The 19593-nt window shown below is 47.5% G+C and overlaps 5 protein-coding genes across 6 annotated transcripts in view; 2 read left to right on the forward strand and 3 right to left on the reverse strand.

The window, feature by feature from the left end:
• The window catches only part of LOC118933078 (olfactory receptor 52B6-like), a 118567-nt gene that overhangs the window by 42450 nt on the left and 56524 nt on the right, over positions 1 to 19593 (forward strand). Inside the window, exon 1 of one of the 2 annotated variants that reach the window (XM_036927053.2) lies at positions 1934 to 2041. The exons of the other annotated variant lie outside the window; for it this stretch is intronic. The gene's annotated coding sequence lies outside the window, so the exon portion shown is untranslated. Of the gene's footprint in view, positions 1 to 1933; positions 2042 to 19593 lie in introns of those variants that run through there. 2 annotated transcript variants of the gene reach the window in all.
• Positions 1 to 19593, forward strand: part of LOC118933075 (tripartite motif-containing protein 6) — a 162945-nt gene that overhangs the window by 42443 nt on the left and 100909 nt on the right. The window lies entirely within an intron of this gene.
• LOC118933074 (ubiquilin-3) lies at positions 970 to 4104 on the reverse strand. The gene has a single exon (XM_036927044.2). The coding sequence runs from the start codon at positions 3573 to 3575 to the stop codon at positions 1461 to 1463; it is 2115 nt and encodes a 704-aa protein (XP_036782939.2). The 5' UTR covers positions 3576 to 4104; the 3' UTR covers positions 970 to 1460.
• UBQLNL (ubiquilin like) lies at positions 8686 to 10354 on the reverse strand. Its single transcript, XM_036927051.2, is given in 3 exon segments — positions 8686 to 9171; positions 9174 to 9430; positions 9433 to 10354. Coding segments are annotated over 3 exon segments (1665 nt in total).
• LOC118933083 (olfactomedin-4-like) lies at positions 12445 to 18558 on the reverse strand. The gene is given in 7 exon segments (XM_036927058.2): positions 12445 to 13180; positions 14703 to 14838; positions 14841 to 14861; positions 15233 to 15395; positions 15586 to 15810; positions 16646 to 16798; positions 18475 to 18558. Coding segments are annotated over 7 exon segments (1491 nt in total). The 5' UTR covers positions 18544 to 18558; the 3' UTR covers positions 12445 to 12456.

Consider the following 19593-nt stretch of genomic DNA (forward strand, 5'->3'; position numbering starts at 1 on the left):
CCATCAAACAGCTTTTTCTTTCCTTGACAGGACCAGACTCTGTTTTGTATGCTTGTACACGAGTACAAAGGTATGCCCAGATAAAGATGTGTTTGAGTGTGAATATGCATTTGTGTGTTTTACTCATGTGAGCTCACAGGTGCATTTTTGTGTACTGGAAGGCATGGATGGGTCACTCAACTTATGCATTGTAACACTTTCACCCTAGAAGTACTTGGGTAATGGGCAGTGCCCCCAAGTGCCAATAAGAACCTAATCTGAGATTCAGTTGCACTTCTTATGTGTTATGTACGTCCTACCTCGGCGTCTTTGTGCACAATGGCTCTTCTGCTGGAGTACTCTTCCCTCCCCCTTCAGATCTTTCCCAGCTCCACCCTTACCACTTTTAAGATTTTAGCTTGAAGCACTTACAGGAACCTTTCAAGTCTCCCCAACTAGTTTCAGCCCCTTAGGCTATTTCACAGCACTTTTCATAGTTTTTAGTTATATATTAACAAGTGCTCTTCAAATACTCACAGTTGGAACAGTTCCTGCTACCAGATCATAAACTCATGAGGGCAGGATCATATCTCTCTTAACTCATGTTGAATTTCAAATTATTAGCAGGATACTGAGCACAGGGTACTCACTCAGTTCCTGAACTAGGAATTGCAAGAAAGACAAAACCCAGGACAGGCTGAGTCCATGGCAGTGAGATCAGCCGTCTGGATCTGGCTACCAGGGGGAGTAAGTTTGTAAACTTGGTGAGATTAGGATATCTTAGAATTCAGCCTGAATGCTTGCTTAATCTATATCCACTCAGGGATCAGCATCAAACCCAGAAAGTGAAAGTTCCCTGAGGGGTAGTCTTCAGCAGCAAGAAAAATAAGAAACTATGCTCCCTTTTCAGTCAGGCTGGTGGAAGAGAGCCCCTAAGAACAGAGCACATGGTTGCAGCTTCTATAGGGCACCAATCTTGAGTGATATCTGGAAGGACACCAGGAAAGCCACAGGGCTGAGCTCACCCCCTTTGCTGTTCATGACTCTAGTTCTTCTAACTTTAGCCCTTTTAGCTTCTCCTCCAAGCTCTCCCAACCAAGCTCTCCCAACCATGCAGAGACAGCTCTTTCCCCCACCTCTCTTCCCATATCCTCCCCCTTTCACACAGACCAAAAGAATCAGACTTAGGCAGCACCTGACACTGGAGATTGGATAAAATTGCATCTCAAGATAGGCATAAGCAGAGCTCAGACTGGGGCCCCATCATGGCACAGTGGCAGGGGTATTTGGATCACACAGCACCCCCACCCTGTTGCCGGCTCTCATTCTTCCTCACTGACTGGACCAACATTGTCTCTGCAGTAAAGGGCGTCATAGTGAATTTGGTTCATAGTGCAACTGCATTCAAGAATGGGGACATTAGGGTAGTGGCTGTGGGGAAAGGGCACAGAGCCAAGATGTGGTCTGAACACCTAGGGCTCCTACGACTGCCTCAGCTTCTCCACAGCAGCATCCACGTCACCCCCAGTGGCAATGAGAGCCTGGAGGTTGGCTTCAGGATTCAGAAAGCCCATTGCCCGCAGCTGCTCCAGCTGTACCCAGAAGTGAGCTTCGGGCTGCAGCTGCTGGGGATTGGCTGCAGCCAGGGCTTGCAACATCTGGAGGAGGAGGGTAGTGTGGAAGCCCAGCCCCAGAGAGCCCTGTACTGTGGAAAGCTCAGGGGCTGGGGCCTGGGGGGGATCCTCAGGCGTAAGGGTGCCCTCTCTCGGCTCAGTACCTCCTGTACTTCCCAGTGCTGCTAGACAAGGCGTGAGCCAGAGTAGGAGGCTAGGTGCTTCAGCAGCCAGGGTCTGCAGACCCTGCTCAATCTGCAGCAGGGCGTGCATGGCCCGAGGACTGGCCATGGCCGCCTGAAGATGCAGCATCAGTGGCAGCTGGCAGCGCATTTCATCCTGCAGCTGTGGGACAGGATTCAGGCTGGCTGGCCTCAGAGATCTTAGATAAGCTGGCAGTGGCAGCCGGGCATGCTCAGGGATCCCAGGAGAAGCTGCCATGGTGGAAGGTAGTGAAGGAGCAGATGGACCCCTGTGGGCAGGGCTCCCCTGCCCCGAGATGAGATCAGGCATGTTGGCATTGTGGCCGTCAGAGCCATTCCCTGCACTATCTTGGCCTCCGTCCTGTCCAGTACTGCTCTCTGTGGAGTATCTCAAGAAGGCTGGAGAGGATGACTTTCCTTTGATTGTTATTGACTCCCTGGGGAGAGGCTGACCTTCCTTAGGTTCCTGGGATGAGGGTGGAGCTGGGGGAGCTCGGTTTCGTGGTGGTGGTGGTTCTTGGCTGGGGCTGAGGGTGGACACAGACCCCTGCAGGTAGTTTCCCAGGGACTGAGAGGTCTCATGGAACTGCTGGAGATAGTCATAGAGCCCTATGTTTCCCAGAATGTTGGAGACCCTATTTCTAATTTCGGATATAGCCTCATCCCCAGGCCCCCTGCCTCGTCTGCCACCCAAGCCTCCATAGGTGGAAGCCCAAGGGTTAGGGAGAGGGTCACAATTCTCCATCCTTGAAGGTTGACAGCTTCCTCTGGTGGCATTAACGGTAGTGGCATTAGCAAAGGGATTGCCACCAAACTGCTCCTGTATAGCATTAAGCATTGGGTCCATGATATCTGTGTACATGGTACAAAGCACATTGTAGCCACCGGGGATGCTCTCCAGGTTACTGAGTGCCCGGTCCTGGCTACGCATCATCTCTTGCATCACAGCTGGATTGCGTAGAAACTCCAGCGTCTGCCGCATGATTTCAGGGTTGTTGAGAATATGCCCAATATCAGGGTTGTGCTGGATCAGCTGCTGCATGTGGGGGTTGTTGAGAATCAGCTGGTACACAAGGCCTGTGTTAGATAGCAGACCCTGGGTGAAGATGTCATCAATGATCTGAGCCACTAATTCAGGCACAGATACGTGCTGAGACATGAGTGAGCTGGGCTGGTTGGGGAAACTACCAGAGGTCAGTCTTAGCCCACGGAGGCCTGTGAGAACACCCAAGCTAAAGGTGGGTGGTCCCTCTGCTGAGTAAATGGAGCTCAGCTGAGGGAGCAGCCCAGGGCTTAGGGCTGGGGTGAGGACTGAAGCAGCGGGGCGCTCAGTGGCCAGGGTGTGGCGTGGCATCTTGATAACTAGGTGTATAGTGAGGCCATCTCGCACTCCACACTGTGCTAATGAGTCAGAGTCCTTGAGGATTTTGCCAGCAAAGATTAGGACCAGCTGATCAGGGTGGGCCTTAAAGTGCTGGGATATCTCCTCCTTCAGCTGCTGGATGGTGCAAGTGTCTGTAACTGAGAAATCCTCCTTGTCCTTGGGTGTCTTCACTGTCACCTTGATGAGCTGGGGATCCTGGCCTGGTGCTGGGCTGCCCTGTGGCAGCGCCTCTCTGCGTTTGGCCATGGTAGGCAGCAGGAGGCCCAGGTCTGTGGGGACACAGCTGGGGGATGGGGATGGGAGACGAAGATCACCTTTTGGGCAGTGATGAGAGTAGGAAATGTGATTGGTAAAAGGGCCCGGCATCTTGGGGTGGGGAAGCTGGAGTATCCACATGGAAGGGGCTGTGAGGCCTTTAGGATAGGATGCTTTGGAAGACTATGGATTTGAGAGATATCAGGATCAGGGGAGGGAAACCTGAGGCCCTGGGAAAGAGGTCTCTATTTGCTGAGTAAAGAGGCAAAGTCAGGAAAAAGGGCCCAGTCTGAGGAATACATACCAATCAGCTGTAGCCCTGTCCTTCCTCTTATACAGGGCTCCACACTGCCCTCATCTTGCTAACAGCCACCCATGAAGCCTTCTGGTCAGAACTCACTCTGTCAGGTCGCCTCTGTGATGTCAGCTCTGACATCACAGCCTCATACAATGGCTTCTTGAGACTTCTTCGCCAAGGGGCTCTGGATCCCTGAGGACTCCATCTCTTCTACTCTTCAACTCATCTTCTCCCTTTATCTCAGTTGCCTTCTTCACAGGGGTCTGGGCTGACTCTTCCTAGGCCAATAGTCCTGCTACCACACAAACTGGTATGTGGTATGTGGAGACTCCGATGCAGATAGGAGAGTTAAGAAAGTCTCCTTAATGCCTTTGTCCCTATTAAGGCCCAAATTCAGCTACACCCTGAATTGCTCTTCTTCCTAGCAATCTATGTACCTTTCTCTATGTCTTCTCTCTAATTCAACATTAGCCATGAATTCTTTATCTACATTCAAAGTATTGACTTTCCAATGAGTAGGATCTAGAGTCTTGAGAGACAGGCCAAGAATGACATGAAATTTTAAACTGTGTTTTTTTAATATTATTATTCCCCTGAAGAACTCAAAGAATGGACTGGCTGAAATTTTCAAATTTTAAATTTTAAAATGACCAGGGAATAAAGTTAAACAGAAAATTTAAGAGTTCAGTTTTACACATATTTGGCACATCTGTTTTACATCCAAATGGACGTGTAGGAAGGTGGTTCAGTATTGTGAGTCTAGACTTCATCAGCAGTGACAGAGTATCTGCAATCATGAGATCAATGAGTACAGTAAAAGGATAGAGATAAAAAGACTGAGTCCTGGGCACTACGATAGATAGAAGTCTGGAAGGTTAGATGAATTCAGCAAAGGAAACCAAGAAGAAATACAACATTGTCAGAAAAAGGGGAGAGAAGAAGAGAGAGAAGGCAAGTGACGAGTTTCAAAAGGGAGAGAGTGACCACCTGCACCAAATGATCCTGGTGGGTCAGTGAGGTGAGGACTGAGAACGGGCCACTGGATTTTACCCGAGAGAGCTGGGGACTGTGATGAGACTGGCTCTGGAAGAGTGGTGGCGGTGGAACCCTGGAGTGGGGTTCAAAGCCAATGGGTTGGACAGGACGTGGGACCCTTAGGAGCATGCCGAGTAGAGAAAAGGGAGGGTGGCTGTGTCGGAATATGGGGATGAAGGCATTTTGGTTTTGTTTTTCCTTATGCTGAGAATATTACATTGTGTTTTGATTCTGATGGGAACAATCCAATGAGGAGGGAAAGAATCCTGCAAAACAAAGAGAAAATAATTGCAAGAGCAAGTTACTGCACAGACAGATTATACAGGGATTAGGATTAAGTGCCCAAGTAGAGAGCTTGATTTAGGACAATCGACATTTTATTCATTGAAATAGGATGGGGTGCAGCACAGCTGCAGGTGCAGATTAGTTCATGCACTTAGTGATATAAGTCATTTCTGATCATGTTTGTCTTCTTGTTGTCAGTTGAGACTGAGAATTAAAAAAGGAGCATTTAAAGTTTGAGAAGGACAGAAAAGGTATGAAATGATCCTCATAAAGAATAAGGTGGTGACATATAAGTCAAGTATAAAAACCAAATGAGTATTCATATTTGAACTGACTGTTTATAGTTCATAATGCATGAGCAAACCCGAAAGTTTCTGTGATGACTGCCCTTGTACTGTTCACTATGTAACTTATTCATTATGTAAGAATTTGTTCTCCATGTAAGAACTTGTTTGTTATGCCTCAGAAGATTGGAGACTGATGAAAATTAGGCTTGGGGTAGATTAATGATTGTGCATTGAGCATTGACTCCCCTATACAGAATTTTATTGTCGTCAACAACCATTTGATCAATAAATATGAGAGATGCCCTCACCTCTCATAAAAAATAAAAAATAAAATAAAAAATAAAAGGACAGACTTCCAATGGTAAAATAAATAAGTAGCCGGGATGTAATGTATACCATAAGGAATATAGTCAAGATATTGTAACAGCTTGGTAGGGTGATAGCTGGAACCTAGAATTATGTATATAAATGTTTTATCACTGTGTTGTACACTTGAAACTAATGTAATGTAATACTGTGCATCAACTACCCTTCAATAAAAAATAATTATCTAAAAAAAAAAGAATAAGGTGGTGAATTGACCAGGGTATTGGAGCCTCAAGTGTGGCTCCCAGACCGGCAGCATCAGCGCCCCTGGGGAACTTGCAAATGAAAACTTCAGGGCCCCACTCTAGACCTATGAATCAGAAACCCGTGGGTCGAAGCCCAGAACTCTGTATTTTAACACACACTCCAAGTGATTCTGATGAGATTCTGGTGAGGAATGCTGGAGTAGGAAAATGCAGTAGAATTACTAACAGACCAATTAACACTTTTACAATAAATTTAAATGAGACTAGTCAGCAGAGTTGTATGCTTACACCGAGATTAGGCAGAGTTGAATATAACCGCGGTGAGTTTGCTAGGTGAGTATTATGCCAAAGTGATTATAGTGACAGATTATAGAATGGTGTGGAAGCTGGAAAACTGTGGTCAGGAAGCAAAAGGTGTGAGTCCACCGGGCTGAAAGAAGCAGCCCCCACTAGAGAAGCAGTGTCCTGGGGGAAAGCCAGATTTCAGTTACAGCAAAACAGTCAGGAGGCATTGAGAGAGGAGAGAGGTGACAGTTTTGCTATGGCTACATTATGAGTTCTATCTGATAGAGTGGAAAAGTTTGGAGAATTGATGGTGAGTGGACAGCTGAGTTAGATGAGGGCTTTTCAGAGCCTCTTGAGGTGAGAATCAGAAAAATGACCTGGAGCGCTTAAGCTTTCTATGTTAACTGAGGCAAACACGGTATAAGGCTTAATTAGATTAATTAATTGGCTAGAGATGTCATAATGAGGAGAAGAGTCAGCTTTAGCTATGGTTTCTTTCCAGAGACATGCCTTCTTGGTGGTGGAGTGGGCATTCTCTGGCACTGCGCTTGCTGGGAGCACTTGGAGTTTTGTGGGTCCATTCTTCGTGCTTGCTGAAGGCAACATCGAGGCAAGGATGGGTGGTTGTAGGAATGCATAAACCTCTGTGGGTCCCTTTACAGACCCGGATCCGAATACTTCTCATCACCCACTGCTGCCACCCTAGTTTAGGCACTGCCGTCTCCCACCTGCTCTGTCGCCAAAGCTGTCTAATTTCCCTTCTTCCAACTTTTACTGCTCCAGTCTGTTCCCCATCCAGCAGCCAGGTTGCTGTGGTGACTCACTCCATTCCTTTGCTCAAAATTCAGCGGTGATTTTTCTCTTGCATTCACAATAAAATCCAAAATCCTCACCAGGCTACAAAGTCCTCATGATTTCTCTGATGTCCTCTTTTTTCTCCCCATTTTTTTTGTTGTTGTTGTTTTTGTTGTTCACTCCACTCCAACTACACCTTCTCCTATTTATTCTTCAAAGACAAGAAGAACACTCTTACCTCATGGCTTTCACTCTTATGTTCCTTCTCTGCCTGGAACATACTTAGCCCAGGGAATTGCATGTTTAGCTCTCCCAGTTTCTTCTGATTTCTACTCAAATGTCTCCTTTTCAGAAAGGCTTTCCCTGATTTCCCTTTTATAGAAAAGCTAATCCTGCTCCTTTTTCCTTCATAGTGCTTATCACCACCTAACACATCCATGAGCTAAGTTGAATGCCGTCTGTATCCCCACCAAAGAGACTCCATAAATAAAGGATCTTTGTATTGTCACTGCTATTTTTTCAATGCCTACCACAATATTTGATTTATTAAATTATAGCAAGAGCTTATTATTTAATAATTGCATAATTGAACCACCCCTGTTGACATATCAATTGTCTGGGATATTCTTACTGAGGCAGGAAGAGAAGGAGATGGGACCTCGGCTCGCTATCAGACACACCAGCTGCAAACACTGGATGTGCTAAAGCCTGTGATACTGTGGAAGGTGCCACATGCCCCGAAGGCCTGCTGATCGGGCAATGCAGTGGGGGTGACAGCAGCTGCGTCTCTCTGGGCTGGAGAGAGATTGGTGACAGTAAAGCCCTGTGACTGTGACAATGGGAATTAGTGAGAGGTCCTATGAGGATAAATACTTACCAAGACCTGGTGGAAATGTGAGTTTTTCCTGCTCTGGCCCACCAGGCCATCTTCTTCTACTTTCAAAGTTGAACAATTTGGACTTGAGAAATCAGGGAAGTCTTCATGACTAAATTTTTGGGTCTCCCTATAGTGCTTTTCCCTTTTTGTATGGGTATGTTGTAACTGTCTTCCTCTACACATGGCTCTGTTTATGCATCTGTGTTTGTGTATAACTTTGTATACACACAACTGCGTGTACCATTTGTTGACTTCATATGCCTGTGTGTGTGAATCTTTGACTGTGTGAGCTTGTGTATGCATGCACACCTGTCTGAGGCTACGTGTCCATGTGGTCCTATGTGTGCAATGATGATTCTCTATGTTAACATATGTATGTGGGGTCTGTGTGTGTGTTCATGCATGTATTGTAGGTGAGATGGGAATATCACATATAGATAATTGTCCTTTCTGCAAAAGATAAAAGCCAAACCTCAGATGGGGCAAATGGGTGTAGCCATTTTATTGACAGATATTCTAGCCATGGCCTGTGTTCTAGCGTTTAGCAGAGAAAGCATTGTTTGGTTTCTCCTATTCCAGGACTTCTGGCCGGAAGCGTTAGAAAAGGTAGAAAAGGCAGGTAAGGTAGTCAAACAGGTGAGCAGGCAGGTAGCACACAGATAGGTAGGTGTGGTGGCCAGCAGCCCTGGTGTCTCCCTCAGTGGCAATGAGTCCTGCAGATTGGCATGGTGGTTCCCAAATCCCGTGGCTTAAAGAGATTTCATTTGCTTGCTGAAACAAATTTCAGGGGGTTGAAGAAAGTAGGCAGGGTCTCCAGCTAGGGACTGCAGCCTCTGCAGGGCAGCTCCAGATTTGTGTCAGCACTCAGGCCCTTTGGGTTCAGCCATATCGATGCACCCCAGGCCCAGGGCACAGTGTCAGGGTGGCCGCAGCTGGGCACAAGAAGCCAACCCAGGCCCCATAGGCAGGGTACGATCCAAGGCAGAAGAACAGGTGCCTCTGTGACCAAGAGGGGCAGGCGCTGCTCCATTTGCAGTATTGCCTGCAAAGCTTTTGGGTTGGCAAGGGCCATCAGTACTTCAGAAAGCGGTGTCTGCTGCAGGAATGTGGGCAGCTGCTGCCTCCCCTGTTCCCTCAGCTGGGGCACACTCATGAACACCACCATCTGGTCTGCCAGGTAAGGATTGTTTAAAAGAAACTGGATTGTGCTTCCTGTGATGGGGTAGCTGGTCTGCTCATCTGCCCACTGTATATCATCCTCTCATTTCTGGCCAGGGCTATCTAGAAAGATGGTGCACCTGTAGCTTCTCCCTGGGGCTTCTGGCCAAGCTCTATGCTAGGTAAGGCTGGTACCCTAGCTGGCTCCTCAATGGCACAGGTGTGACTACAGTGCTCAGTGGAGATAGTGGCACTGCTGGCCCTGGAAGTATGGCTCACCCTGTTGGAGGCAGTGCTGGCCGAGGTGATGGAGGATAAACCCTGAGAACTACAATAGATGACTTGGGCTGTAGGGAGCTGTGGGAGATGGTCTTGCCGTTCCTGGAGTGATGGTGGAGATGGGGTGAGGACTGGGCTTGTTCCAGCACTTGTCCTTCCAGGAGAGCTGTGAAAGGGTTGCCCCCAAAGGGATCTTGTACGCTGTTGAGCATTTGGTCATTGAACTCAGCATAGCTCTGGCCCAGGGCATTGACCCCATCTGGGACTGTCTCCACGTCCACGTGTGACTGTGGGTTCAGTGGCTGCCCAAGATTCTGCACAGGTTGCTGGATCTGCATTATCTCTTGAATCATGGCAAGGTTCCTGGCCAGCTCCAGAGTCTGCCATAGGATCTCAGAATTGTCAAGGATGTGTGAGGCCTCTGGGTTCTGCTGCATCGATTATTGCATGTCTGGGTGTTCTAAGATGAACTGTCTCATGAGGTCCATGTTGGACAATGGCTGCTGGATGCTAGGATTCTGCAGCACCCGTGTCATGTACTCTGGACTGCCTACTTCCAGGCCCTGGGTATGCACCTTGGGCACATCAGGCTCGATGAAGACAGCTGATTCCCGTCGGGGGTAACTCACATCAGCAGGTTGGTGTACCTCACTGCTTTTTCCTTTTCTGCTTCTGTCCTGGTGGCAGGGCTTGTTGTCTGACAGGTTCCGGGAGGAATGGGCTAGGGATCTGGAGCTCTGTTTGGACTTGATGACCGAGTGGATGGTCTGGCTATCCAGGATGCCCCTCTGCTTCAGTGTGTCACGATCTTTGAGAAGGCAGCCCATGAAGAGCAGCACTAGTTGGTCCATTTGGCATTAAAGTGAGCCAAGAAGCTTCTCCTTAAACTGCCTCACCAAGGTGTCATCTGCTGTCATAAAGTCTTCCTGCTTTCCTGGTGTCTTCACCATCATTCGAGGGATACTCAAAGAGGTGTTCTTGCCTGCAGGCAGACTTGACATATGCCCACTCTGGGCCATCCTGAGTATTCGAGAAATGGCATGTGGCATAGTGCGAGGACAGGTAGAAGCAGGGGCAGAAGCAGTGAGGGCAGGCAAATATTTCTGCTGGCTTCTGTCTCAGGTGTTGTATTCTCAGGCCACAGGCTAGTTTTCCTGTTGCCCAAAAAGGGATGAGTCACCAGTCTGAGGCCAAGGATTTTGCAATGTTGTACCCCGACCCCAGTTCTCCAGATGCGGCCCAGCCAAGACCTGTCATGGCTACTGATTCATACTTGGTACAAGGTGGGCTAAGTGGAGATGACTTCTCCCTCTGCTCCACCCACCAAGGGCATAACCCTTTCAGAAGAGGAATATTGTGATGTCAACTCTAGCCTCACAGTCTGCCAGGACTAGTGGGGAAGGGAGGAAGATTTGGCAGGGTGGGGTGGGGTTCAGTCTCCATAAAGAAATTAAATAGGACAATTTTCTATAAAACTGGGGACAAAGTTCTCAGGATGGAACTATTAAAAAAAAAAAAAAGTCCAGGTTGCTTATATGGGATGTGTGTTTCTCTGTACTATGTGTGGGTCCCTTGTAGAGATGTCAGGCTTGTAATAAAAAGTTGGGTCCATTGAAGCTGTAGATAAAACCACACACCTGTGGGTAAGAATGGAATCCCTCCCATAAGAAGGAGCTTATTACTTTTGTTAATGATCTGGTAAAACTGAAGCCTTAGAAAGGAAAATGGAGCAAAAGCAAAAATCTTACATGGAAGAGGAGGTCGTATTTTTCTCAGGGTCTAGAGCTGGGGACTCTAGACTTAATTAAGAGTGCTCCCAGGGATGCAAAAAAGAGATTCCTCTATCCTGGAAGTGGGAAGAGGGCCAGCCAGTTAGACGCCCTCTAGGGGCATTCCAAACTAACGTGAATGTGCCATTACTTGCAAATTATTTTTTTTTATTCACCTATTACTTGGTCTTCTCCACATGTCACTATAGCAGAATTCTTAGAATGATTTGTTTCAATGCCTTATCTTGGTCTTAACTGTCAAAGCATTAACAGGGAGAGAGATCTGTGAATCAAGAGATGAGGGTGGAGATAGTTAATAGTGAAATTCCTAACAGGACAGGTTTAGGCAACTAAAAAGCCAGATTCTCAGTTGAGGATGGTGTTTGATATTTATTTGGGTAGAAGATAAATTTTCTGTTAGTGGCTGTGTTACAATGTATATTTTGTCTGTGTGGATGTTTGGAAATATGGTCTATACGAGTGAGGATTCATAGATGTGATTTTGAATGTATGTATATGTGAAAGTATAAGGATGAGACAGTGTGTGTAAAGTATTCTGGTGTGACCGGGGAGACTTTAGGGTCTGAAATCTTGAACATTCCATCCAACGTGCCTTCAGGTGAGGTGCACCATGCAGATAGATAAGTGAAGAGCAGAGTGCAGGCCTGTATGTTCTCAGTGCGTTCAAGATGAGCAAAGGAACTAGACAGCTGGACAGGAGGCTTCCTGCTATCGCACCAAAGGATTCTTCATTAAGAATGTCTGGACCTCCAGCCCATTCCATGTCAGACTCTCTCATGCTCTGCTCTGACTTGCTCACTTCCTGGAGCAGGACTCAGGTCTGTGCCCCTCTCTCAGTTGCACTCAAAATGAGATTGATACCGGACCATGAAATGTTGACTGTCACACCAGGGCACTGCTCCTCTTCTCCCCAGGTGCCCCACAGGAGGCTGGGTGAGAAAGGGAACTTCCATATCCACTGTAATGACCAGCAACCCTGGATCTTCTGCACTAGAAACAGAGGCTCTCAACCTGAGACTAAGATTCTAAACCCAGCTCAGAGAATCCTACAGTTGTTAAAGCTGGATTTATAGTTTTCAAAATTCTGAATGTGAGATTTGTTTTAAAAAAAACAAATGAGTCCACCTCCTACAATTCTAGGATACCAATAAAGAGGCGGTACCATTTCCCAGCTAGTGTTTTGTGTCCCAACTAAACCCCAGTCGATTCCACCTAGAGCATTATTAAAGATAATGTGCTGATTGAGATATTAATTACAAAGAACTAACTAGATAATCATTGCCTCCCAATCGGTAGGTCTGGGGGCCACTTTGGAGAGCAAGGAAGAGGACATGTATCCACCACTGCTCTGCCCTGGGATCTCAGGGCCTGGAGGCCCTGTTGAGTGTGAGAGACTTTGCTGGCTCCAAAGCCCCCGCAGCCCTCTTAGCTAGTGGTCTCGGCAGCCTGTGCCCTGGCATTAGGAAGCCGAGGTCATAAGTGACCAGGTAGCCATCATTGTAGACATAGAGCCTATGATTGGAGGGGGAGTAATTGATGCCATGCAGTGTTTCCAGCATCTTATCCAGCAGGATGCTACAGTAGTGCTGCTGCCCAGTGTTAGTATCAAAAGCATAGAAGATCTCCTTTTGGCGGGTGCTCAGTGAGCGCAGGGCATAGAGCACCCCACAGACCATGAAGGCCCCTGATAGGTTTGGCTTGTACTGGCTGGTCTTCCAGGTTTTCTCCACCTCCAGAGTACTGGTATTGAGAGAACTAATAACTAGGTTGCCCCTGCTCTCCTCTGTGGCATAGAGCACCCACAGCCCCTTCTCATCACCAGCAAAATTTAAGTCCTTCCAAGGCACCCTGACATAGGAGAAGCGGTTGTTATAGGCGGCGCTGGGCAGCATGCGCTTCAGCACCAGGGTGTTGGAAGGCAGGTCCACCTTGGCCATGTCACGTGTGCCATAGGCATTGAAGTACATGAAGTTCTCATACACAGTGTCACCACTGCCATCACCATAGCCCTTGAAATACTCTTTATAGTTCTTCAGCAGTACCAGGTCATTGTAAGACTCGTGCAGCCAGTAGTAGTCAGAGAACCTAGGCCAAACCGCACACCAGATCATCAGAGTAATAAAATGCTATAAAAAATGAGCAGGCTAATGTTTAATTAATGGTGTGTATGTGTGGGGGGGTGGGATTGGGAATCAAAAAGAAATTATTCATAATCTCTTTTAATTAAATATAAAAAGCATTAACAGTAAGAGCATTGACATCACCACAGTAATGCTAGTGGGCACTGTACATGCATCTTCTCATTAATTATAGTAAAAGCCCTGTAAGGTGGGTTTTATCCCCACAGAGAGGAGACTGAGTCTTAGAAAAGTTAAATCACTCAAGGTTGCTCAGCTCATAATGAAAATCCATAAAAGGAATAAGAAAAGAATCTATATTATTTGTTGTCAGGACTGACTGAGATGATGCAAGTAATTAGTAGAGTATTCATCTCAAATTTAGCAATCAATAAGTCATAGCTATTTTTTTTTCTTTATAGATATTCTTCTGTACCCAGACTCTTCTGCCTTCTACCTGCCCTTAAGACACTTATGTCCTGTAGCAGGACATAGTTCTGGAGCTGGATTCAGGGAGATTAGCAGTCATGAGATCATTCTGGAAGGTCCTTTAAATTATTGCTGATTTATGAGTATTGTTATTGCTTAACATTGGCCAGTAGGTCCAACCTTACCAACAATTTTTAAGAGGACTTAAACAACAAAGGCACATACATGTGTTTCATATGCTTGTAAAACATCCATAGGAATTGGAGAGCATCATTTATCGTATCAGTAACACTAGTCCTTCTGAGATGAGCTTCCACAGGGCCTTCTTCAATGACTGTGTCAACCCACATTCACCCTCCCTTCTATAATCTCCTACTCAGTTGGGTCTTTTCACACGTCTGTATATACTGACTTTAAACACCCTGTCTGTGAGCTGTGTCTACCTCTCTAGCCAGGCTGCCAGATTATGGAAAGGCTTATTCATCTACTCACTGATTCATTTAGCAATCCTTTATCTAACAAATATTTATCAGTGCCCAATAGTCATCCACCTTTTTCTAGACACTCTCATGTGATATGCTTTTATATTTACTTGAACTCATTTTACAGATGACTAAGAATGGTTCTGAATGTTAATTCATTTCTCCAAAGTCACTTAGCTTAAGTGGCAGTACTGAGATTCAGAGATCAGATGTCTGACTCCAAGTCACAAGCTTGGGCAATCTCATCCTCTAAACTTTTTCTTAGAAGAAGTTAGGGTTCTGGGGCTCTGGTATAAGAGTTCATTCTTGAGATAAGGTCAAGGTAGGGAGAGAACCAGCTTTGGATTATGATGAGATTAGAAATTTTATACAGCACATTTGTGAGAGAAGCTTAGGGCAGTCTAGGTCATTCTTAACCCATGGGAGGAGCAGTAGGAGGTAACCTGGCAGGCTTAGGCTAAGTGTATCAGGGGAAATACAGAGAGAAAGCTGAGCTGGGGTTACAAAGAAACCTGTTGGGTGGGGTAGGGAACATATGGATTGAACCTGGCTGCAAAAGAAAAATCATCCTTGACTCACCTGAAATTTATATCCAGAGGAGCCACCCAGTAGAGGGAAGAGTTTGAATTGGGTGCTGAGTCTCGGCCCCAGGCACCTGCCTTATGTGAGAAGCCTTTCCAGTTGAGCTGCACCACAGAGGGTCTGCTGACCTTTGGAGTCCTTGATAGGCACAAGAACCTAGAAAGAGAGCAGGTGAGGTATGAAGTACTTGTGAAGCACACACCTGCAAAGAGCAGAGTATGGAAGTGTAGTAACTGTGTGTACATTTGCGTGTGTGTCCATATCCCTGAGTGCAAACGTGAGTGTGTAAACATGTGATTTTGCATGGATGATGGTTGGTGTGTATGTCTGACTATATATGTGTTGATATGTCTGTGTATTCAGGTATGCCCATGTGTGACATAGTGATATAACAAGCCAGGAAATGGAAGATTTGTTCTATATCAAGATATTTACTGCCCACCACACAGTAAACCATAACCAGCTCTGCATTCCCAACCGTGTCCTTGGGGAGGAGAGATCTCAGGGAATTCAGTCTGAGGCCTCACCAGGGAGCAGGTACGGGCCAGTGTTTCTGGAGGCCTCTTGCTCCTTCTCCCTTTCACACTGGCTCAGCTCGCCCTTGAGGACGTCCACCTCTTCACGGAGCGCACGGAAGCGGTGCCAATCAGAGTCAGCCAGGAGCCTGACTGTCAGGCTAGGGTTGGCCACCTGTGGGAACGAGAGGCCAGGGATGTACAACTCACAGAGTGCTCTCAAGAACTGAGGTTAGGCTCCCACGTTTCTCAGCTCAGTGTTCTTTATTCCCAGAAATAAGTGATTTGGGAAATTGTCAAATTGATGAGATTGGAAAAGACAGGAGGCTACAGAAGGGGAGAGATCCTTTAACCTGTCCACGTACCTGGCCCTGGAGTTGATAGAGGAGGTCCTCGGCCCCACTAACTCTCCCCTTGGCCTTCAGCTGGGTCACCATCTCTAGGGCCCGCTCCAGCTCCAGGCGCAGCAGGTTGAAGGCTGGGGCCTCATAGGAGGAAGCAAGCATGGTGGGGTTCCTGGGCTCCAGTACACGGTTCATCTCTGGGACATGGTTGTTCTGATCTTCAATAACACGCATACACTCACTGACCTGGGGTGGTGGGTGGACAGGCAGCCCCCTCAACCTCAGTACTTTGGTTCTTTTCACCTGCTCACATCCCCCCAGTGCCACACAGCTCACAAAATACTGTCATATCTGTCACCTTATTTGCTTCCATTCATAGCCCTTGAGGTGATCGTGAGTGTTACCTCATTTCACAGCTGAGGACACTTATATCCTTTCCACTGCAGGAAACAACTCTTCCCCTTGCACACCCAGACCCTCTTTTCCCTTTTCTGGGTAGAGCCATGCTCTCTGGAGTAGCTTGGTGACTGAGTGAATGGACAGACTCCTGGCTTTCAGTCTCACCCCACCCCATCCACCCACCAGGAGCTCCACGAGCGACCATTACAAAAAGCCCATGTCATACTGCTGCTGTGGCATTTCCATTCATTCCTCCTTTCAGCTTCAAGACCAAGCTTCCCAGCCTGGCTTACCAGACTCTCCGTATACCTTCACCACAGCTCTTCGGCTGAAGCTTTCCTGCCTCCTATGTACTGGTCATCCCACTTGCCATCTTTTCTTGATCTATACCCTTTGCCCATCTCCATACCCATTAATTCACTGACTAATGTAGGAAGCATTTCCCACATAAGCCTCTCTATGCTGTTACTGCCACTGAGGGGCCCAAGAACAGTACCTTATTTTCCCTTCATACCCAGAATTCCCTTCAGACTCAGGATTCATAGCCCTGCAAATGAGGGCTGTGCTTCCTTCTCTACTGCCAAGGACCATCCCCCCAAAGATCCAGGAGGGGCTGTGCCTGTATAATGCCCAGCCCCAGCCCTGGGGCTAGCACAGCTGCAACCCACAGCCCCACACTCACCCTGGACAGCTCCTGCTTGTATTTGCCCATGAGCACCTGGGCCGTGCTCACTAGCTGCTCCAGCTGCTGCAGGGCCATGCGGTTGCTGGGCAGGTGAACCACGCAGTAGCACACACCTTCCTTATCCACAGAGCCTGGTACGCTTCTCAGCAGCTGCAAAAGCATGGCCAGAGGCACATTAAGCACAATGAAGTATGTTGGGGCACAGTGTCCCATTTGGGAGCATGAGGCAGATGGGGCTGGCCCTGCTCTGGAATGCCTGAGAGGCACTCTCTCTGTGCAGGAGGTGGTTCTCAACTGCCTAGGCATCCTTCTGTCATGAGCTTGAGTGACCCTCCCCTTGATTTCCCCTAACTGAAGAGCAGTCCCCTTCCACGTCCTGTTGGTAGGGCCACTCAACCCTACCTCATGTGCCGCCTGGTTCTGGCTGCAGTTCACATAACTGGGAGCAGCCTTTTGCTGGAGGCCCTGTAGGGGAGAGGAAAGCTGGTCTGAAAAGGTGTTAGGAGAACATCTCAGGGGCTGCAGTACCCCTACTCTAGAGATTTAGTGGATTGCACGAGTTCACTTTGCCTTGAAGACAGCAAGAACAGAGAGTTCTAAATCTTCATAGAAGGGAAATTAATATTAACAGCACCATGGGGCACCAGAGTGTGGACTGATCTTAAGCATTCACAGGAACATGACAATGTATGACTTGTAATCCACAATTTATAAATTAAAAAACAGAGGTTCTGGGGAGTCAAATATATGTTATGAAGTCACATAATTAATAAGTGACAAGGCTGCAAGCTGCCCCCAAGTCTTGTTTGTCCTAGATTCTGTGCCTTTACCTCTCCTTAGATCCTTGCCTCTTCTAAGAGAGCTATGGAGCTGCAACCTATGTTGAGGTGGGCATGCAGTACAGGCCAAAAAGGTGAGGGTGGGAAGCAGCTGATATGACTCAGCTAAAGAGAGGAAGAGGGAAAAGATTCTAGGGCTGAGAGATGCATATTTGGGGGCTTCTCCCCCTTGCCTGTCACCTTGCCTTCAGTCTCACTCAGAGCCCAGACCCATTGATTCAAAGCCAGACCACCTGAGCTCTACTTCTGACTCTGTGGAGTTACTTAATCTCTGAGTCCCAGAGTCCTTGTGTGTAAAGAAGAATAATTATATACTCTTTTAAGAATTATAAATAAATGTAGAGATTACATTTATAAAGAGTCTTCCTAGCCTATGGGGAGAGTAATTTACATTGGTTATTATAATCCCTGTCTTTTCTCCACTCCCATTTTAAAGCTGGATGAGCCCATTCTAGATCAGAGACTTCTTCCTAAATTGTTGATTGGGCTGGTGGCACCGCTGGGATTTCCTTACAGAATCTTCATGAATTAAGATGTGTGGCCCCTATCCTTCTCTGAGTGGTCCTGCACACAACTTCTCTGGTTCTGGTAGTTCATCTGACTATGTCTTCAGCCTGCATCTCCAGCCCAGTAGTTTAGCTTTTGGGGAAAGTGAAGGAAAAGTCACATGCCTACAAGAACTCCACATTCTTTTGCACAGGGAGAGGGTGGCAGACGTCTGCAGAAAACAAGGCTTCATAAAAAAGCAGGTGGCCTGCGCACGATTCCTCCCTCTCTTGCTTCCATGCTTGTTTCCCTCTCTCCCCTCTGCCTACCCACGCCTAGGATATTCAGAGCAGACTAGGTGTCCCATCCGCTATTCATTTGTTTCTAAGTCTCTCTACTTTCACTGTCTCCCAGAATCTGGGGCTTTTTGAAAAGGATCCAGGTGGTGAGAGAAGCCAGTCCAAAGCACAGAACCGTGGGATCCCTCACTCTCCGTCGTACCTGAGACTGTCCAGGGAGAGCCAGGTAAAGCAGCAGTAGGATGGTCAGGGGGGCTAGGCCTGACTGCATCTTGCATCAGCTGCAGGAATGGAGTAATACCCTTGAGTCCCCTGGACTTTTATCTCTGGGCCAAGTGAATAGTCTCAGCAGGAGGGGCTCAGATTTCTTCATCTGAAAGGACTGAGAGTGTGAGAGGGTGTGGGGAGGGTACAGGGGTGAAAGGAAAGGGTAATGACTGGCTGATGCCTCCAGAGATGGGGTAGAAGTGAGTTTCTCTCTGCAACAGGACCTTTCTCGTCCAACCCCAGCTGAGATCTACCCTCATCCTGCTGGGTCTTCCTGTTCAAACAAATGAAGGGAAACCTGAGACATCCTGGGGCGGGTCCCTTTCACAAGGGACATGGTCTTTCCCTGAACTTTGCAGGAGGAAACAGTCAACAGGGGAATGCAAACTTGCCTGCTCAGTGTTGAGGACAGAAGCCATTTATGTGACCAAGTGCCCTTGGGTGAGGGCCAAGCTGTGTGTCTGGGAAGACTGCTTCAGCAACACTGTGCTGGCCTGCTCTGCCATGTGACCTCCCTCACCCCTGGAAATCTGCTTCCTCCACTGTTCTAGACACTTGAAACAAACATTTCCACCCACCCCACTATCCAAATATATCTGCTGATTTGAGCTCCTCATGCCAGAAGTGTCCACTACCGATCCTTCAAGGAAGCCCCTCCCAATGTCTTCTAACCAGCCACAGGAGCCGGCAGCCTCCAGTCCTCTGGGCCCTTGGCTGTGGTAACCCTACAGAAAAGGCAGAGTGTGGTTCCTGAGGCCTGGACAAAGGGTCATAGCTCAGTGCTCCTGTGCTGGCCACCCTAAAGCACTCTGTCCTCTTCTGCTGTGTCACTTCTCCAGGAGCGATGAGTCTCACACCCACCCAGTTGCCTTAGGAAAGGAAATCTGAAATGCCTCAGATTTCTTCTTGAGGGTTTATTGCTCCCATTGTCCAGCTGAGGAATTTGGTCTCTGTAGCTCTCTGTGTCCTTTATTAACTCCCTATCTCTCACTTCACTCCAATTCAGATATTGTAGGCACTTAGCATAAAGGCCGTCTACTTCTGCACCCCATCC

This window comes from Manis pentadactyla, chromosome 9 (genome assembly GCF_030020395.1).
Source record: "Manis pentadactyla isolate mManPen7 chromosome 9, mManPen7.hap1, whole genome shotgun sequence".
NCBI classification, from domain to species: Eukaryota; Metazoa; Chordata; class Mammalia; order Pholidota; family Manidae; genus Manis; species Manis pentadactyla.

Excerpts from the sequence above, each read along its gene's own strand:
- LOC118933074 (XM_036927044.2), bottom strand. The coding sequence starts at position 3,575 with ATGTGGATACTCCAGCTTCCCCACCCCAAGATGCCGGGCCCTTTTACC.